The sequence below is a fragment of the Candoia aspera genome, chromosome 6, assembly GCF_035149785.1.
Source record: "Candoia aspera isolate rCanAsp1 chromosome 6, rCanAsp1.hap2, whole genome shotgun sequence".
NCBI classification, from domain to species: domain Eukaryota; kingdom Metazoa; phylum Chordata; class Lepidosauria; order Squamata; family Boidae; genus Candoia; species Candoia aspera.
This window is the reverse complement of record NC_086158.1, coordinates 23,456,676-23,475,067: the sequence shown is the minus strand read 5'-3', so window position 1 is coordinate 23,475,067 and position 18,392 is coordinate 23,456,676. Positions and strand designations below refer to the sequence as shown.

General features: G+C 38.0%; 1 protein-coding gene across 1 annotated transcript in view; it reads right to left on the bottom strand.

The window, feature by feature from the left end:
* Nucleotides 1–18,392, bottom strand: part of PLCH1 (phospholipase C eta 1) — a 106,768-nt gene that overhangs the window by 25,817 nt on the left and 62,559 nt on the right. Inside the window, exons 8-12 of the mRNA XM_063306531.1 lie at nt 15,545–15,665; nt 13,912–14,083; nt 7,730–7,837; nt 4,260–4,421; nt 478–546 (exon numbers count right to left, since the gene is read on the bottom strand). Of these exons, the coding sequence (XP_063162601.1) occupies nt 478–546; nt 4,260–4,421; nt 7,730–7,837; nt 13,912–14,083; nt 15,545–15,665 (632 nt within the window). The remainder of the gene's footprint in view (nt 1–477; nt 547–4,259; nt 4,422–7,729; nt 7,838–13,911; nt 14,084–15,544; nt 15,666–18,392) is intronic.

The following is an 18,392-nucleotide window of genomic DNA, read 5'->3' as shown; positions in this document are numbered from 1 at the left end:
ATATTTATTAAATTCTGAAAGGATCACTGGAAACTGGAATTGACATTTCTTAATTTACTTACATTGAGTCCCAACTTTCCTACAAGGAATTCAAGAAACTATACATTTTTTTTTTTGGCTGCTCTCACCCCTATTTTATTCTCTCAGCAATTCTGCAAGATAGGTTAGTGTACGACATTCTGAGCTTACTGCTGCTTCCACTTTCCAATGGAAGGGACAGAGCTGAAATTAACCATCACACCATAGAGCCACTACGGAATAACAATGACAAATCTAACAATTTCACCTAGTTCACATTTTGAATTACCAGACAGATTTGGATCCTACCAGTGGGCTAATATTTAACCCTAACTCCCCAAACGTAAGCAAATATTCTTGGAAGTTGCAGCTTTTCTTTAGGCCCACCTTTATTTAGATGGTTAGTGCAGGGGATGTGTGTATTAGGGGAAAAGGATTCATAGTCTTATCACTGCTTACCTTATGTTTACCAAAGCTGCCCATGAGTTTACTGTGGGATTTTTTGCTAGTGTCCTTCAAACCCAAATTCTGTGAAAAACAAAATAAATAATGAATTTACAAAAATCATTTTCTAGTTTTATTGGTTAGCACATTTGCTCCTGCATGAATTTGCCAATCTAGTAAAATGATTATTAAGCCGAGTTTCTACTCCAAGAGGCCGGTTGGTAGAAATTGTCATCTACAGCAGCGCTTTCAAGCGCCTTCCACATAGCTGGTTACCCTGTGCCCAGTGAATGGGGTTTAGACACCAGATCGAGAGTTTTCATTTATCCAGAAATCAATGAGAGTTAAACTAATGGAACTCACTTCTTCCCAACTGTGACTTTAGCTACACTAAGAGTCACTTAAGGATGGTTTGGATTAAAGCTGCAAGGAAATTAGAGAGAGAGAGAGAGACATTGCCTCACATCCTGTTTGTGGGCTCTCTTAGGGCATTTAATTTGCCCTGCAAAAACAGGGTGCTAGGCTAAGTAGGTAAGATCCAGTAAGATAATATTTGATGCTGCTATTTCCATATATATCTATACACATGTATGTATATCTGTTTGTGTGTATGAACTGTGAACACAGTACATTTGGATAGTGATGGTTATGAATACTATAAATGTCGTAGAGAGATCACTCATGCCTGGGCTATTAGAAGTGTGCCAATACCTACTTCAGAGCAGAACTGATTTCCTTCCTTGTATTTCTATGGAATTATTCACCAACTTCCTCCCCTAAAGCCAAACTTTCTACCTTAATCTCCACTCTGGCTTATACTAACAGAACACGAAGACTTGGACACAATTCGAAACAACAGGTTCTAATTGCAAGGGATTCTTGCTTGCTCACAGGAATAATCTTAAGATTTACAGAGGCTTCATTCTTGCCTCATAACCATCACATCTCATTTGCATTCTACTTTGCCTCACCTGTTATGTTTCCTGTCCCCAAACAACAGTTCTTCCCACTAATCTTCTTATACGGATAATAATTTCAGCTCCTTTTCCTTTAGGATGTGCTCTTCCTGTCTCTGTGATTTTTCTGATCAGTCTCTGATTCTGCCATCTCACTGATGGCACAAGCTGGAGTCAAACTATTTTATCTCCATTTTATCATTATCTTCTCAAATATCATATAGGATTCGTTAGCTGTGTATTGTAGATCAGATCACATATCCCTTAAACCAAGGCTTACAATGCAGTTGTAGGACAAAGGAGAAAGCATGAAGATCCAGAATTTTTTTTTTCTTCCTCACGTTTTTCCCACATGTGCAAGGTCTGCTTTTTTCAGATCAACCAAATGTTGATCCATTGGTTGTGACAGGAATTGACCAACCAGCTTACCGCCCAAGCCTGATGTCAGGGGCTGAGAGAGAGTGACTGGCCCAAAGTCACCCAACTCGCCTTCGTGCCTAAGGTAGGACTAGAACTCAGTTTCCTGGTTTCTAGCCTGGAGCCTTAACCACTAGACCAAAGTGAAGAGCCAGAAATTATGAACTAAATTATTTATTCCAAATGAGATTTTATAATTTTAAGATAAATTTTTAGCAGGTATTAAATTACCTTAGGATTTCAACCGTCCAAAACTGTGCATTATTAAACTTTTCAGTCCCAAGGCAAAGAAATAACCATGTAATAAAACAGGTTGAGCATAGCAATGGGAGTAGTCATAACTGGTACAATCACATCTTCATTTTTATTGCATAAACAAATATATACCATATTACCATGCATAGAAATAAAGACTGTGTGTGTTATTTAATTTGCTATAATATTTGCATGCCAAAGATACATTCAGCAAATAAAATACCAACAGAAATCTAGTTATTCCAAAACATTGTTTTGGACTCAGATGCTTAAATGAAATCATCAAACAAACATTATCAAATGGACAAATCAACCAACTCTATATGCTTCGACATTCTCAGATAAACAGGAAAGGGGGGGAAAAAAGAACTGGAGTCATAGTTCTAGGCCTCCTGAGATTCACACAAAAGGGATTCCCTTAGGTCATCAACCTGATGATATGTGACAGGACCCAGTGTTTCTGTCAGAACATGCATTCAGAGAGCGCTGAAAAAGGCACTGAAATACATTCCCTCAGCTATTCACAGTGCAGGTCGGTTCCATTATATAATATGTGGCCTGTGACAGAAATGTATTATCCATTCGCTTTTTCCTTGTGAAGAATAAGGAATGATTTTCCCCTGCCCATTTGGACTTAATCAAACTTTATACACTAACCATTAATTCCAGACATTCATTTCCAGTTAAGGATGCAGGTTATACAAAATGGGATCTCCTTACTAATACATGTTCTCAATGGAGTCACCTGCATTCTTTTTCAAACACTACTTCGGAAACTCCAAAGTGGCACTGAGCATGTAAAAGTACGAGTATAAGGTAGAAAAGCACTAGCCAGGCACATGTATGTGTGACTGAAGGATACATTCACACTAAAATACAATATTACAGGTGAGTGAGTGAAAGAGCAAGAAAGAGGGTGTGAATTTATTCTCCAGAGCACCTAAAGGTAAAACATGAACCAGTAGGTGGAAGCTTTAGAGTGACAGATACAAACTTGAAATAAGGAGGAAATTCCTAAATGTGAGAGCTGTTAAGCAATGGAATGACCTGCTTCCTGAAGTCATGGGTGTGATGGATTTTGGTAGTGCTGATGGTTCTCAGGAAGCAGGGAGCATATTTCAAGGAGTAGGACAAGGTAAGAGGAGACACAGTCTAGAAAGCGAATGTGAGAAAACCAAGAGACTTCTAATAGTTGATGACACTAAAAAGTTGATATCTCCTAATTCTAGATCATGCTGAATGTGAGATAAAAACCAGGTCTAAGACCACTTCTGTGAGATGGCCTCAGGTTCATTGTGGCCACAAACTTTCAAGCCACCTTGCAATCCATGCCCAGAGAAGGCAGATTAAAATCCCCCCATACTCTGAGTTTGGGTAATTTTAACATCATTACAGGCATGGCTTCAAGGAACTTGGATAGGATGGCCTCTATGTAGCAGGAAAACTAGTAGAGTAACAGCAGTCCCATCTGATCCCTACAACATAATCTAACTAGTGTCACAACCAGCTATTTGTGGAGAGTCTTTCCAATGTCCCTATAGAAAACACACAAGCATGAGAACAACAGACTCAAGAATTCTTATTTGATCACCATCACTACCTAGAGAGTGCCTGGTTGAAGAAAGCTGCAAAAGTGGAACAACTAATACTGAATGTGCAATATTAAAATACACCAGCTTGTTGTATAAATGTCTTTCAATAGTTACAATTACCTTGCTTCACTTTATTTTATATTTTATTATTGCATGATTAATTTGATCATATTTATTGTACACTATTCTGGTATTCAAAAGAATAAGGTATTATTTTTAAAAAGAAAAAAGAAAAAAGAAAGCAAGCTTAGTTTCCAGGGAATAAAAAAAAACAGAATCACTGATTTGGAAGTAGCCATTTAAGTCATCAAATCCAACCCTCTGCTCAAACAGTCCAAGTTAAAAGTAATGAACAAGATGATGTCCAACCTCTTTTGACTTTTTTTCTTTTGCACAAAAACTCTTTATGGGGAGGAACAGGGGAAATAATGAGCACTTCTCCCTTTCTAAAGGAAATGTCATCCTTGTATGAACAAAAGAACAGCTATATTTTTTACGTGACTTCTGCAAAAAATGATAAATACATGTCATAATGTCAGCAACAGACATTCCCAGAAGAATAAGAAAAACTTCTTACCTGTTTAAAATTTACATTTAAACCCTCATGTGTTGCTTTTAAAAGTGCCCTCACAGTGAAGCTATCAGGATCTTCTTTGTCTCTGATTTGAGACTCTTTTAATAAGGATTCAAGTTTTTTTCTTATAAAGGACTCCATTTGATGCTCTGTTGTGCCATTACTCTGAAACAGATCAATAAGCAACAATAAAAATTGTTAAACTGATTTTTTTTTAAAAAAGGCAAATAGAGTTGGGAGATGTTTCTACCCATCTAAATAGATTCTTTCTTATGTATTCTATTGCCTTTCTTTTGAAGTAAAAGTAAGTTAGAGCAAGAAAATAATTTCTTTAAGATTTTTATTCCATATAGAGAATATCTGAGATAGCAACTTCTGATATAACAGATAGAAAAGCTCCTTGACCATTTCCTTTATTTCCTTTGGATATAATCAGAGACAATGAAAAATGCTGCAGTCTATTAGAACTGGCTTTTTATGAGTGCCAAATAAAAACTAATGTTTCTCCAATTATCATTCAATTTGATGAAAGAGGATTTGAAATTCTTTCAAAGAAAAGAGAATTTTGGATAAATTCTTAGGGTGGAGTGTGGTGTTCTTGCACTTCTTTAGTTGTAAGGTGACCAAGGGATGAATATGAATTGTTTTGCCTTTCTCTGTACAAATGCCTGTCCAGTGGTCCCCATCCCTCCTATCAACCCACCCACTCCTTAACCCCAAAGGCCTTAATGAAAGAACATCTCCCATTGGGCTTTCTCAGAAGCAGTGCTCCTGTCTTCACTAAGGCCTTTCTTTATGTACACATGACATTTGAGAACCACTTATGGAAAACACATAGCTCAACTAAAAAGTTACAATAAAGGCATAGGAAATAAACACATGCAGCAATGTGAGCATTTAGACTTGTATAGTATTCAGTAGCATCTTATCTGGAAGTATAAATGAGAAATCTCTTCAGTCCCTGTCCAAGAAACAGATTTGTTTTCACACTGACTATGAAATTGGGATAGGATGTAGATGCATATGCATATGCAGACAAGTAAAGCATGAGTTTATACGTCCATGCCTGCTTCCATCTTCATCTAATCTTCATTGACTGAAGGACATTTCACTACAGAAAGTAAAATGTCCTCATGCAGGTGGAGCCCTGAGGGATAATTTAACTTCTTGGATCTGTAAATATACATTTTTAATTTGAGTGTTGAGTATCAACAATCAATTGATCTCTTTCCATATGACCTTTGCAAAGTATTAATCAGTTGTGCAACATATGTGAAGATCCTCACATATGTCACCTTGAGTTCCCAGAGAAAAGCTAGAATAGTAGTTTTGTTAATAATTTGAAAAAGAACATTCTTAAATTTCCAAAATACAAATCAATCAGGGTCCCTTTATTCTTGTAAATATTGATGTCCTTATTTGTCTTGAGGAGTTTGGCCCCTTTATGCAAAATTCCAGATTACTATAGGAAGTGCCTGAAGGTAGGAAGAACCCTGCAGCAAGAGATTTTTCAACAGAAAATTCTATGAGCACCTGCTTTCTCAAAACTAAATGCAGGGGAACCTTGTAATATCTAATATATCATAGCAATTCCCAAGCTTGGCTGCAAGATATTTACATGTAAGTAACTGATGCAAATGAAGAAGCAGGAAAGCACAGGAGTCATTCTGATAATATGCCACATACAACACAACCACCCTAATGAGAAATGTAGAATGGTTAAAAACTAAAGGCACCCAATCCCATATTGGCTTACATTCACTGGACTCAGCTTTGCTCTTGACAACTCCTGAGATAATCAACAATGAATTTTCTTCCACAAATATGCATGCATGCATATGTACGTGTGCACACACACACAAACATATCCTAGAAATGTTGCAAACTAGTAAAGTTTAACTTCCTTTGGGCTATAATTAGAACATCTGTTCATGATGGAGCAGGCACGCTGCATTGCATTAACCAATGAAAACAGCAAAAACAGAAGAGAATAGATGGGGAGCTGGACATGGAAGCCACATGGCAAATACAGGCACAGAAGCAAATACAGAACTTCACAGAAATTAAGAAAAAATAAATAAATGAAAAAAGTGGGTCTTCTGTTATTACTGAACTTGATGAACATTTGCTCCCTCTTTTGTAGGAAGAACTGAGGTTGTGTGAGATCTCACAAAGGAGCACAGACTGCTGAGCCTCTCAACCAACCAGAGCAAATTTTTCAAGGCTCAGGAGAGGGAAGGAAGAATAAATGAATATTGTTTTATACCCACTTCTTCTGGTGTTGTTTAAAATTCTGTATACAAGATCATCATAATCAAATGTCCACATTTTACATAGCTCTATCAAAGGTGTGCCCCTCCCTCGAGAGGTTTACAATTTAAATTTTGATGGGGAAAACAATGCATGTTACTGAAAAAAATAAGTTACCCAGTGGTGTAATTTATGCTTATATTTATTATTCAGCACTCTGATAATATTTATGTTAGGTAGTTCATGTATTATTATTATTATTTCTCTGGCTCTCAAATAAGAGTTTTACACATCTCTGGAGCTCGTACAAAAAGATGCTGATGCTGAATCATTTTTTTTCATGATGAGAGCATTATTACACAAATGGGAAGCAATAACATTAATGGCATTTAATTCCTGTATTTTTCAATTTAATTATATTAAAATTGCACTAAATTAAACTGAGTTTCAAATGGTGGCAGCACCTGGCTATTTTTCTCTGGGTTCAGAAGCTGATGATGTGGGCATCTCTGATTCTCACAGCAGAAAAAACTATTTTATCATCAAAGGACACAGGGCTTCCTGTGTAGCCACATAGCTGCCGATTCAAAAAGGCAGGAAGCACAAATCTAGGATTGAAACCTTGGAGTTATCCTATATAAATGGCAGGATTTCTTGGTGTTGCTAGACAGAGAATTTTTTCTATGTATGGCTTCCTATTTTTCTGAAATAAATCTGCTTATCTAACCTTCATAAGTCTGCTTGGGGGTTTGTGAAATGGAAGGAGAACTTAATCACTGTACAGTCTTGACAAGAACCAAGCAAAATCAGACCTCACCACTTGGATAAAAGACCAACAGGGAATCCTACGCCTGTAGATTGGGAAGTTGAAAAAGCATTCCAGAAAAGCAGCGACAGGCCACTTCCACCCTGTTGCCAAGAAAACAACTCAAACTTATCCAGGAAGTCACTAACCTCAAGGTCACTTCACTAAGTTACCCTGAACTTTGGTCCTGGCCCCACCTACTATTTGTAAGGTGGTTTATGGCATACTTGCCAAAGACTAAGTGCTGGTATCAACTTCAAATACATTTTGCATCTTTGATATACAGAATTTTAACTCAGGAGTGCAGTTATTATTACAGTAAGGGAGAAGAGGACCATTATGTCACAATAGGCAGTGTGGGAAAATGTAGATTTATGCCATCATCAGAAAACATACTGGATGTACTATATGCACTTACATAAGAAAATTTTAACTTGCAGTCATCTTCAATTTCATCAGCACTGTCTTCATCAGAAACCTCCCCTTCTTCAGCATCTGCACCAAGACTATATGGGAGCTTTTTACCCTGAAAACGAAAATAACAATACATTTTTAAAATTGCTATTCTGGTATAAAATTCAACTCAACTCAATCTTACAAGTTCAGCCAAAAATAACTGTTTACAATAAATGTATCTTATGAATCTAAGTAGATCCAATGATGTGTATGATATTGTATCATATGATACAATAGAGTAGCATCATATGAAGATTCCAGAAATTCTTACTTAGAAAATCATGAGAGGACAATAGGTATGAACGTCCAGTTTTTATTCCAATAGCTTTTAAATAATGAAACTGTCAGTGTTCTCCTACACTCTCTGTTATCTAGATTAAAATAACCAGATCCTTCACTTTTTCTGATATTCATTCCTAGTAATCCTGCTTGGGAATGGATGGTCCTGTAAATTCAAAATAGCTTCTTTGTACCAAAGCATCACTTTAAATGATGGATGATTCTATCTTTTGTTCATGCTAGTTTCTAAATCACTTTCTCAGACTCTTTTCCAGTCTAAATCCAAGCTACATATTCTCTGTAGCATATAGAACAGCTGTTTCTAGGACCTCTAACTGTGCATGGGAAATCACATATTGGCATGCTTAAGAGCATACTATAACAGGAGGCTTTCTGGATCAGACCAAAAATAGATCAGATCCAATAATGGGTATTCCAGCCAGATGCCTCTTGGGAGGTTTACAAGCAAAAGATGAATATAACATGTTCCCCAGTAACTAGTATTCATAGTCTGAATTCAATACACAGCCATTCATGAAAAAATAACCTTTTATCTTCCACAAATTTATCTAATCCCATTTTTAAAACTTTCTAATTAATTAATTAAGGCCAAGGTCTTGTTTTTTCACTAAAGAACAAGCTGACACATTTGAAAAAGGGACAAAAGCATACCTTTCTCATTACTTAGGCACATAGTTTTACACATCTCTAGGCACATATTATAGTTTATACACATCAGTATATTAATTTAGTAGCATTTATTAATTTGGATATGGTACACTGCCTAGAGCCCTACTCAACTGTGATAAATCAGTCCCATAAAAAACAAAAACAAAATACAACTATCTGAAACCCTGGGAAAGCATAATCCAACTTGGGCTGGAAGCTAAGTCAATAAAACAGAATTTCCAGAGGGTCTAAACTGCTCTGTGGTTGAATTGGCTTCAAAAAATGTAATTCAGACTATTTCGACACCTCTCCCCTATCTCTGCAACAAGTAGGTCTCTCTCTATGAGCACCTCTTGACAGGGGCTAGCTCAATCATGGTTTCTTAATACTTGTTGTTAAGGCAACAAAAATGGTTAGGTATTAAGTCTCCATCAGATGGTTGTACTTAATTTTAGAACTCAGAACTCATTTAGTTACTTGTAGAACTAATTTAATAAAAGACTGGAAACACATGAAAACTGGGTTGATGAGGGTACATCAAGGCACATGTACTGGGGACATCTGAAGGGCATAATGATAAACCTATAATAACGCCTTGGTTTAAAGTTCCAGAGTCCTCATATTTCTCATGCACAGTATGAAAGAGTTATTGAAAAAGAAAAAAGAAAAACATCTCAGGATTTAACAGCCTGCAGAGTAAGAAAGCGTTTAAGAAGATATTTATGGAGAGCTTGGCTATTCAGAAAACCCTCTTCCACCCCCGCACTCTGATCCTGCCTGAGCAACACTTTGTATCAGCCTGTCTTTAGGTAAAAGGATTGGTGGCTGTTTCCTACTCATCTCTGCTGGGCTCTTCCATTCTGTGCTATGAGAAGGCTAAGGCTAACATTCTGTTGCAGCCTTTGTATTGGAACCATTGAAGAGATAAGAACAAGTGGTGATCTGTAACAGCCCGTATAGGCAAGGAAAAAAGAGGTCCATTAGCAAGGTGCAAGGCCATGTAGCTCCCTGTAACAGACTGCTGATTGGGACCATATTTTACTATGAGATTTAAAGGTGACCTAAGAAATCATTATTAGCAGAAGTATATTCTGCCCGTCCATCCAAATGGCTCCAAATGGTACATTAGCCAGACAGTATCCTTTCAGAAACCAGACCTCACAGTTATGAATTTTGGCCTCCTTCATTCAAAATTTCTAATTCAGAACTTCCTAAACATATGATCTTGAAAATATATTTATCAGGATTAGAAATTGGAGAGACATGCTTGTCTGAATTAAAAACTGGAGGAAAATGATCCTTTTAACAGCATGGATGAGCAAAACCATTGCCCATTAGAGATGTGTGCTCCAATCAGTCTCTACTCGGCTTACTGCTTGCAAATTGACAGAATGCACAAAGCAAGTAATATCTCAGGGCGAGTAATGAGTAGTTTGGCTGAATGTAGACAACCCAATTCCATCCAGTTCAGATATAAAAGGCAAAGGTTCCCTTGTGCTCAATTCCTGGTGATTACATGAATCCAACCATACAGTACAGTTTTCTGCCAACGCCTCCTGCTGGCATGGTTCGACTTCCCTGCAACAGTGGAATTCACTGAGGTCTCCTATTCAAGACCCTGCTTAACTGCCAAGGCAAGATAAGGTAGGCCAGATACTGCCACCTTACTGACACAGTTCAGAAACAGAGCAGAAGAATTATATAATCAGCAGAAAATTCTACATCAAAAGAGAACTCCACAGCTGTTAAGTGGAATTGAATGGGCTAAATATTATCAACAATTTCAATCTATTCCTAGGCCAATTTCAAAGTGATTAAGATTTTAACATGACCCCAAAGGCTCTTATATATACATATCTGGATCTTCAGATTACTGTGGAAAGTCACTTTCTGAATACCTTTTCAGAGAGAGATTTATCAGGTGGTTATAGAAAGAGTGGCATTTTCACTGGTGGGCACACCATTTGTGGAATGGCCTCCTAGAAACACCTAGTTTATAGCCTTTTCAGTGCCAGGATAAAAGGTTATTCCCAGATTTTCTAATGGCTCCTCAGACTGTAACCCAATTTATCCAGGAGTAGTCACTGTGAGAGATTTCTGACATTCTGGAACACTAAAAGTTTTAAGGCGTATCTGTATGCTGTGAGGTTAAATTATACTCACTGGAAATACCTTATTCTCAATTCCTGTATTGAACAGGGAGTTGAATTTGATGGCCTAAATGGCCCCAACCATTATTTTTATTGTTCTTTTTATATGCTACCCCAAGAATCCTAATTAGAAAGTCTAACAAGGATTATTGAAGGTGAAAGAAGAAAGTGCAAAAGCTGGCTTGCAGCTAAACCTCAAAAAAACCAAGATTATGGCAACCAGCTTGATTGATAACTGCCAAATAGAGGGAGAAAATGTAGAAGCAGTGAAAGACTTTGTATTCCTAGGTGCAAAGATTACTGCAGATGCTGACTGCAGTCAGGAAATCAGAAGACGCTTAATCCTTGGGAGAAGAGCAATGACAAATCTCGATAAAATAGTTAAGAGCAGAGACATCACACTGACAACAAAGGCTCGCATAGTTAAAGCAATGGTGTTCCCTATAGTAACATATGGCTGTGAGAGCTGGACCATAAGGAAGGCTGAGCGAAGGAAGATCGATGCTTTTGAACTGTGGTGTTGGAGGAAAATTCTGAGAGTGCCTTGGACTGCAAGAAGATCCAACCAGTCCATCCTCCAGGAAATCAAGCCAGACTGCTCACTTGAGGGAATGATATTAAAGGCAAAACTGAAATACTTTGGCCACATAATGAGAAGACAGGACAGCCTGGAGAAGATGCTGATGCTAGGGAGAGTGGAAGGCAAAAGGAAGAGGGGCCGACCAAGGGCAAGGTGGATGGATGATATTCTAGAGGTGACGGACTCGTCCCTGGGGGAGCTGGGGGTGTTGACGACCGACAGGAAGCTCTGGCGTGGGCTGGTCCATGAAGTCACGAAGAGTCGGAAGCGACTAAACGAATAAACAACAACAAGGATTATACTACATGAAAATATCACAAACCACTCAATCACATAAAACAAAACAGTGAGGGAAAAACAATAAATTACCCTATGCATCTCCATATGTATAATTTGCATCACAGGATGATTTCAGACAAATAAATGGCCAACTGAAAATTATGTAGCAGAACTCTTACTTATTTCATTCTTTGCGTATCAAGCATTTGTCTTCATAATTGCCTGATGATGTGCTTAAGTGTCCTTTTCCCTCAGAGAAACAGTTATGGGTACTTTAAAAAGCAGTTGGTAGATGTAGCTTGCAAACTCAGTACTGTTATTTAGGATGGCAGCGTCTTACTTGCAGGAGCAGATTAACTGATGGTTGGAAAAGTGTTTTATTAATACAAAGTCTGACTGAGATGGATCATCAGGAAATTAAATGTGCTTGTTGCAAGGTGGGCTGACCTGACTCACTCAATTTTGATTAGTTCCAAACTCCAATAAAAACAGTCTGTTCTACAGAAGACGCTGTCCCTTCATTTTTTGTAATCTTTTGATCACAACTGCAGTAACACTTGTACTAAGTAGAATCCCATGAAATGAAAAGTCACATTTAGGAAGCACAGATCTGGCTTGAGATTCACTGAGTGTATAGTATTCCATTTCATGCTAATGAAGCCTCTTCTTTAGATGTATCAAAGGGCAGCAGGATGGGAAAGATCTCTAGTGTAAGAGGTCACCAGATATAGATGCCACACTCCTGAGAGACAGAATTCAAAACAAATATGCAGTAGCTGCCAAAAACCCTGTTCCACTACAAGTACAGGTTGACACAATTTGCTGGTTCTGCTTTCCATCGGAGCAGTTGGGTACCCTGAAAAAGGAATGTTTTTTGCCTAGAATTCCAAGAGGAGCTTGTCCATTGCTGAAAATTCTGGGAGCTAAAGCCTACACATCTGTAGGGTTGGGGAAGGCTGTTACAGAAGCTGTTGATACTTGGCTAATCTAAGAGCCAAACAAGGAAATACAGATGGCCTAGTAAAGTGGACAGATATTACAGGCTCTTTGCAGTGTGTATGTGCACTGACAATCATCACTGTCAATCATGATTTCATACTGTATATGAATTAGGTATATTCAGGTGCAAATAATAACCAATACATTCTGTGCATCCCAAATTCTGGATTAAATGATACCCCCCCAAAAAAAGAAGAATTTTCTCTTGTTTTGAGTCATAATTAAATGTTGCCAAAACATTCATGTTGGGGATTAGATGCACTGGCAATTAGACTTTACCCAAATAAAAGTATTAATTTGGAGATGAGAGGACTTAATAAAGTATCAAGAATGAAGTAATGAAGTATGAACAGCTAGCTCCAAATATCTTCTGTCTACTTAAGTCATAGCTGGCTGGGGATTTCTGGGAGTTGAAGTCCACACTTCTTAAAGTTGCTAAGGTTGAGAAACGCTGGTCTACATAAAATAAAGTAAAGACCTGTTTTGTGATGCTTTGAAGAACAGAAATAGAACAGAAATAGGAAATTGTAAGGAAACAGATTTTCACTAAATTTTAGGGAAAAATTTTGTCATACCACATCTTCAACAGGGAGACATACTGCTTTGTGTGGTGATGGCATCTCCTTCAATGGAGATATTCAGCAGAATACATATACCTGTTTCTTATGCGCAGCAGAGAAAGGATGTTGGACTTGATCGTGGATGTAAAAAGTACAGCCTGGGGCCATACATAGCCCTTCAGCATCATTTCTGTGGCCCAGTCAGAGCTCTCCCAATAGGGAATAGGTTCAAAAGTGTCAGTCCTTTCTTTCTTTTGCATTATGGGGGCTGGAGATTTAGAAGCCTCATAAATGAATATCTGGAGACTTGCATATGCTTAGGACAACAATTCTGCTCCTTAAATGTCCCCCCAAAATAGACCATGGCACTCCCCAGTTTTGGAATGTGGTCCTTCACACTTTACAGAGACTAGTTTGGTCTTCAGATTAACAGAAGAACCCCATGATCCCTTCCATGTTAACATTCAGTTATTTTGTTGTTATAGTTTTACACACACACACACCTATACAATCAACATAATTATGAAGGAAAAACCTCATCTGTAGATGAAATCTAGGGGGGAAAAAAGACTAGGGCATAAGACTGAAATAACAGTTTTCCAACAGGCCACTTTTTGTCATCATTTACCTTGACTAGGATTTTGCCTTTCAAACTCTGAGGACTTGGAAGCTGCCTGGGATCCCCGGTGTTCACAGAGGTCAAATCTAGCTTGTCACGGAAAATCTCCTTGAGGTACTGAGCAATTTTCTTTTGCTGTTGAACACTACAGTGATTTTCAATAGACAATATAATTGGGAACCTAAAAATGGAGGGAAAATCACACATATTTGTTTTGAAAATATCAAAACCATTTCAGTGCAATATTGTTTTTTCAACTTTTTATGACTATGTTCATCTCCTGGGAGTTCCCAAAGAAAACAATCAATCGACCAGTTGCTCAGTGAAAACAGAAAAATACTAAAGGGTAAGATAGAAAAGGCAGAATTATTCAACTCCTATTTCAGTTCAGTCTTCTTCAACAAGAAGGTATATGTTGCAACAGATAATTATGAGGAGCAGGATGAAGGAGAAGGGTTGCAAGTTGAGCATGACTGACATATGGTCAAATAATGTATATTTATTTAGAATTAATTTAAATTTCAGGGGGGAAGTGAGTTGCATCTTAAGATACTGAAGGAATTTTGCTAATGGACTGCCAAAACCTTTATGTATTATCCCTGAGAAATTCTGGAGAACTGATAGTGCCAGATGACTAGAGGAAGGCAAATGTCCCCATCTTCAAAAAAGGAGAGGTGGAGGATCCAGGGAACTACAGATTTGTCAAATTTCTAAAAGAATGTTCCATGGAAGGTCAAGATTTCTCTTCTTTACATTCCTTAGTGCAGAACAAGGAATAATGGATTTCACTAAAGCAGATTCCAATCTGATAGAAAAACTCCCTAAATGTAAGAGTGCAACCAATTACCATAACAGGTAGTTAGTTCCCCTTGACTGAATAGGCTCAATAATGGCTAAACCATCAGCTGTCTGAGATACTTGAATTTGGATCCTTGCATTGAGCAGAGGTTTGGCTCAGCCATTTTATGTTTGTATAAAATCATGTATTGATAATAATCATGGATAATGTAGGAAGAAAGGAAATAGGACATAGCTCCATATTATTCCCCATCCACCTTCTTTTCTATTATTGTTGAACTGACACTGAAGGAAGTACAGTGAAAAAATGTCTTAAGTAGCAGAACTGTTTCAGCAGGTGGTTGATAATGTTTGAACTTGAAATCTAAGTAGGATCATATCTGGAAGAGAGACCATCAAGAAATATCAGAGCTATAGGCTAGATTAGAAAGTTGAAAAACATCTTGGAAGAAAGCAAAGCAAGCCACTTCTATACTGTTACCAAGAAAATGGCATGGCTGTGTTCATGCAGTCAACAGGAGCCAATGTAAACTTGATGGTTCTTTACTTTCATCTTAGCAGAAATCTATGGCAGAGAATGGTTACGAGATACTGGAGGAAAAGCCCCCAAAATCCACACAGCTTGCCCTGCTTCTAGAACTGCAATCAAAACATTAAGAGACCCTCAATTTGAGAAATGCTACCCTACAGATGCAATTTTTAAGACTTTTATTATTGTAGAATAAATTCCTTTGAATACAAAGACATTTCCTGCAAAAAAATACACACGGTTGCTTTGCAAGTCCTACAACACTTACACAGTACTGCATAAAATACATAACATTACAGAATGTACTATACTTACTCATTCTTAGCAAAGGCATTTTTGTTTATTACATCCACTACATCTTTAAAAAGTATTTTGGAAGTAAGGGTGTAGCCATGATGCACAACTGGTTCTCCATCCGGACCATCCCAACAATCAACTATCAAGACAAGAACATTATATATTAAATAAATATTTTGCTGATTTTTCCCCCTTCCTAGTAAGCAGGCTAAGAGATCAATGTCCCAAGCATACATCTGGCATTTGAAAATGCTATTCAGCAAGTGGACATTCTCTTATTACATGCATCAAGTCTCATCTTTCATAATCTATAAAGCTCATGCTGGCAAATGATTAAAGCTGACAAGGTATTATTACCATCATGCAATAATAGCAATAGTTTTGCTGTAAAGAAAACTGTATCAGAAGTACAAGTAAGAATACTAACCAATCTTTTACTTAGAGCTGTATGTATTAAAATATTAATTTTTGTTATGTATATTTCATCATCTGCACAGCAGCTGGGAGATATCTTGGTCAATAGCTGCCGAATCACACTGCCTCCCTGAAACATATGATGGGCTGACCCAAGCAAATCTCAACCATATATGAATACTTCAAAGCAGTATTTTTTAAGGCAGAGAAAAGGTCCATCAATAAAGATGGTCTTAATAACCATCAACTACTTTCAAACACATTTAAATAAGACCTTCCTTCAGGCCTAAATTGGCTCTCAGTTACTCCTCAATAGTAGACATAATTACTTGCGGTAGACTTAAGTACAACACTTATGATGTGCATATGATCATTTTAGCAGTGATATTTCCAGAATATCAAAATCAATTTTAGCAGTGATATTTCCAGATACATGTTATGTAAGTGAATTCAGTTCTATGACATTATTTTTTTCAAATCCAGTTTTCAGAAATGTAATCAGGTGTTTCCCAAATAATAGTAGCACCACATGTGTATGTGTCCACTGGAGAAGGAAATGGCAACCCACTCCAGTATCCTTGCCAAGAAAACTCCATGGACAGTATCAAAAGGCTAAAAGATATGACGTCAGAAGATAAGCCCCTCAGGTCAGAAGGTGTCCAATATACTACTGGGGAAGAGCAGAGAGCAATTACCAGTAGCTCCAGAAAGAGTGAAGCGGCTGGGCCAAAGCCGAAAGGATGCTCAGTTGTGGATGTGTCTGTAAGTGGAAGTGAAGGGAAAGTCCAGTGCTGTAAAGAACAATATTGCATAGGAACCTGGAGTGTAAAATCTATGAATCAAGGTAAGCTGGATGTGGTCAAACACAAGATGGCAAGATTGAACATCACCATCTTGGGAATCAGCGAACTACAATGGATGGGAATGGGTGAATTTAATTCAGGTGACCATTATATCTACTGTGGGCAAGAATCCCTTAGAAGAAATGGAGTAGCCCTCATAGTCAATAAAAGAGTGGGAAAAGCAGTACTGGGATACAACCTCAGAAAGGATAGAATGATCTCAGTTTGAATCCAAGGCAAACCATTCAACATCACAGTAATCCAAGTCTATGCCCCAACCACTGATGCCGAAGAAGCTGAAGTTGACCGGTTCTCTGAAGACTTACAACACCTTCTAGAACTAACACCAAAAAAATATGTCCTTTTCATCATAGGGGATTGGAACGCTAAAGTAGGAAGTCAAGAAATAACCAGAATAACAGGCAAGTTCAGCCTTGGAGTACAAAATGAAGCAGGGGAAAGGCTAATAGAGTTTTGTCAAGAGAACACGTTGGTCACAGCAAACACTCTTTTCCAACAACACAAGAGACGACTCTACACGTGGACATCACCAGATGGTCAATACCAAAATCAGATTGATTACGCACTTTGCAGCCAAAGATGAAGGACCTCTATACAGTCAGTAAAAACAAGGCCTGGGGCTGACTGTGGCTCAGATCATGAGCTTCTTCTTGCAAAATTTAGGCTTAAATTGAAGAACGTAGGGAAAACCACTAGACGATTCAGGTATGACCTAAATCATATCCCTTATGAATATACAGTGGAGGTGATGAATAGATTTAAGGGACCTGGTAAGAGTGCCAGGTGCTAGATCTGGTAAGAGTGCCAGAAGAACTATGGACGGAGGTTCGTAACGTTGTACAGGAGGCAGCAACTAAAACCATCCCAAAGAAAAAGAAATGCAAGAAAGCAAAGTGGCTGTCTGATGAGGCTTTACAAATAGCTGAGGAAAGAAGGAAAGCAAAAAACAAGGGAGAAAGGGAAAGATATAACCAACTGAATGCAGATTTCCAGAGAATAGCAGGGAGAGATAAGACCGCCTTCTTAGATGAACAATGCAAAGAAATCCAGGAAAATAATAGAATGGGGAAGACTAGAGATTCTCCAAGAAAACTGGAGATATCAAGGGAACGTTTTGTGCAAAGATGGGCATGATAAAGGACAAAAAGGCAGGGACCTAACAGAAGCAGAAGAGATTAAGAAGAGGTGGCAAGAATATAGAGAAGAACTATACAAGAAAGATCTTAATGTCCCTGATAACCAAGATGGTGTAGTCACTGACCCTGAGCCAGACATCCTAGAGAGTGAAGTCAAGTGGGCCTTAGGAAGCATTACTAACAACAAAGCTAGCAGAGGTGACAGTATTCCAGCTAAGCTATTTAAAGTGCTGCACAAAATATGCCAACAAATTTGGAAAACTCAACAGTGGCCACAGGATTGGAAAACATCAGTTTATGTTCCAATTCCAAAGAAGGGCAATGCCAAAGAATGTTCATACTACTGCACAATTGCGCTCATTTCACATGCTAGCAAGGTTATGCTCAAAATCCTACAAGCTAGGCTTCAGCAATATGTGAACTAACAACTACCAGAAGTTCAAGCTGGGTTTC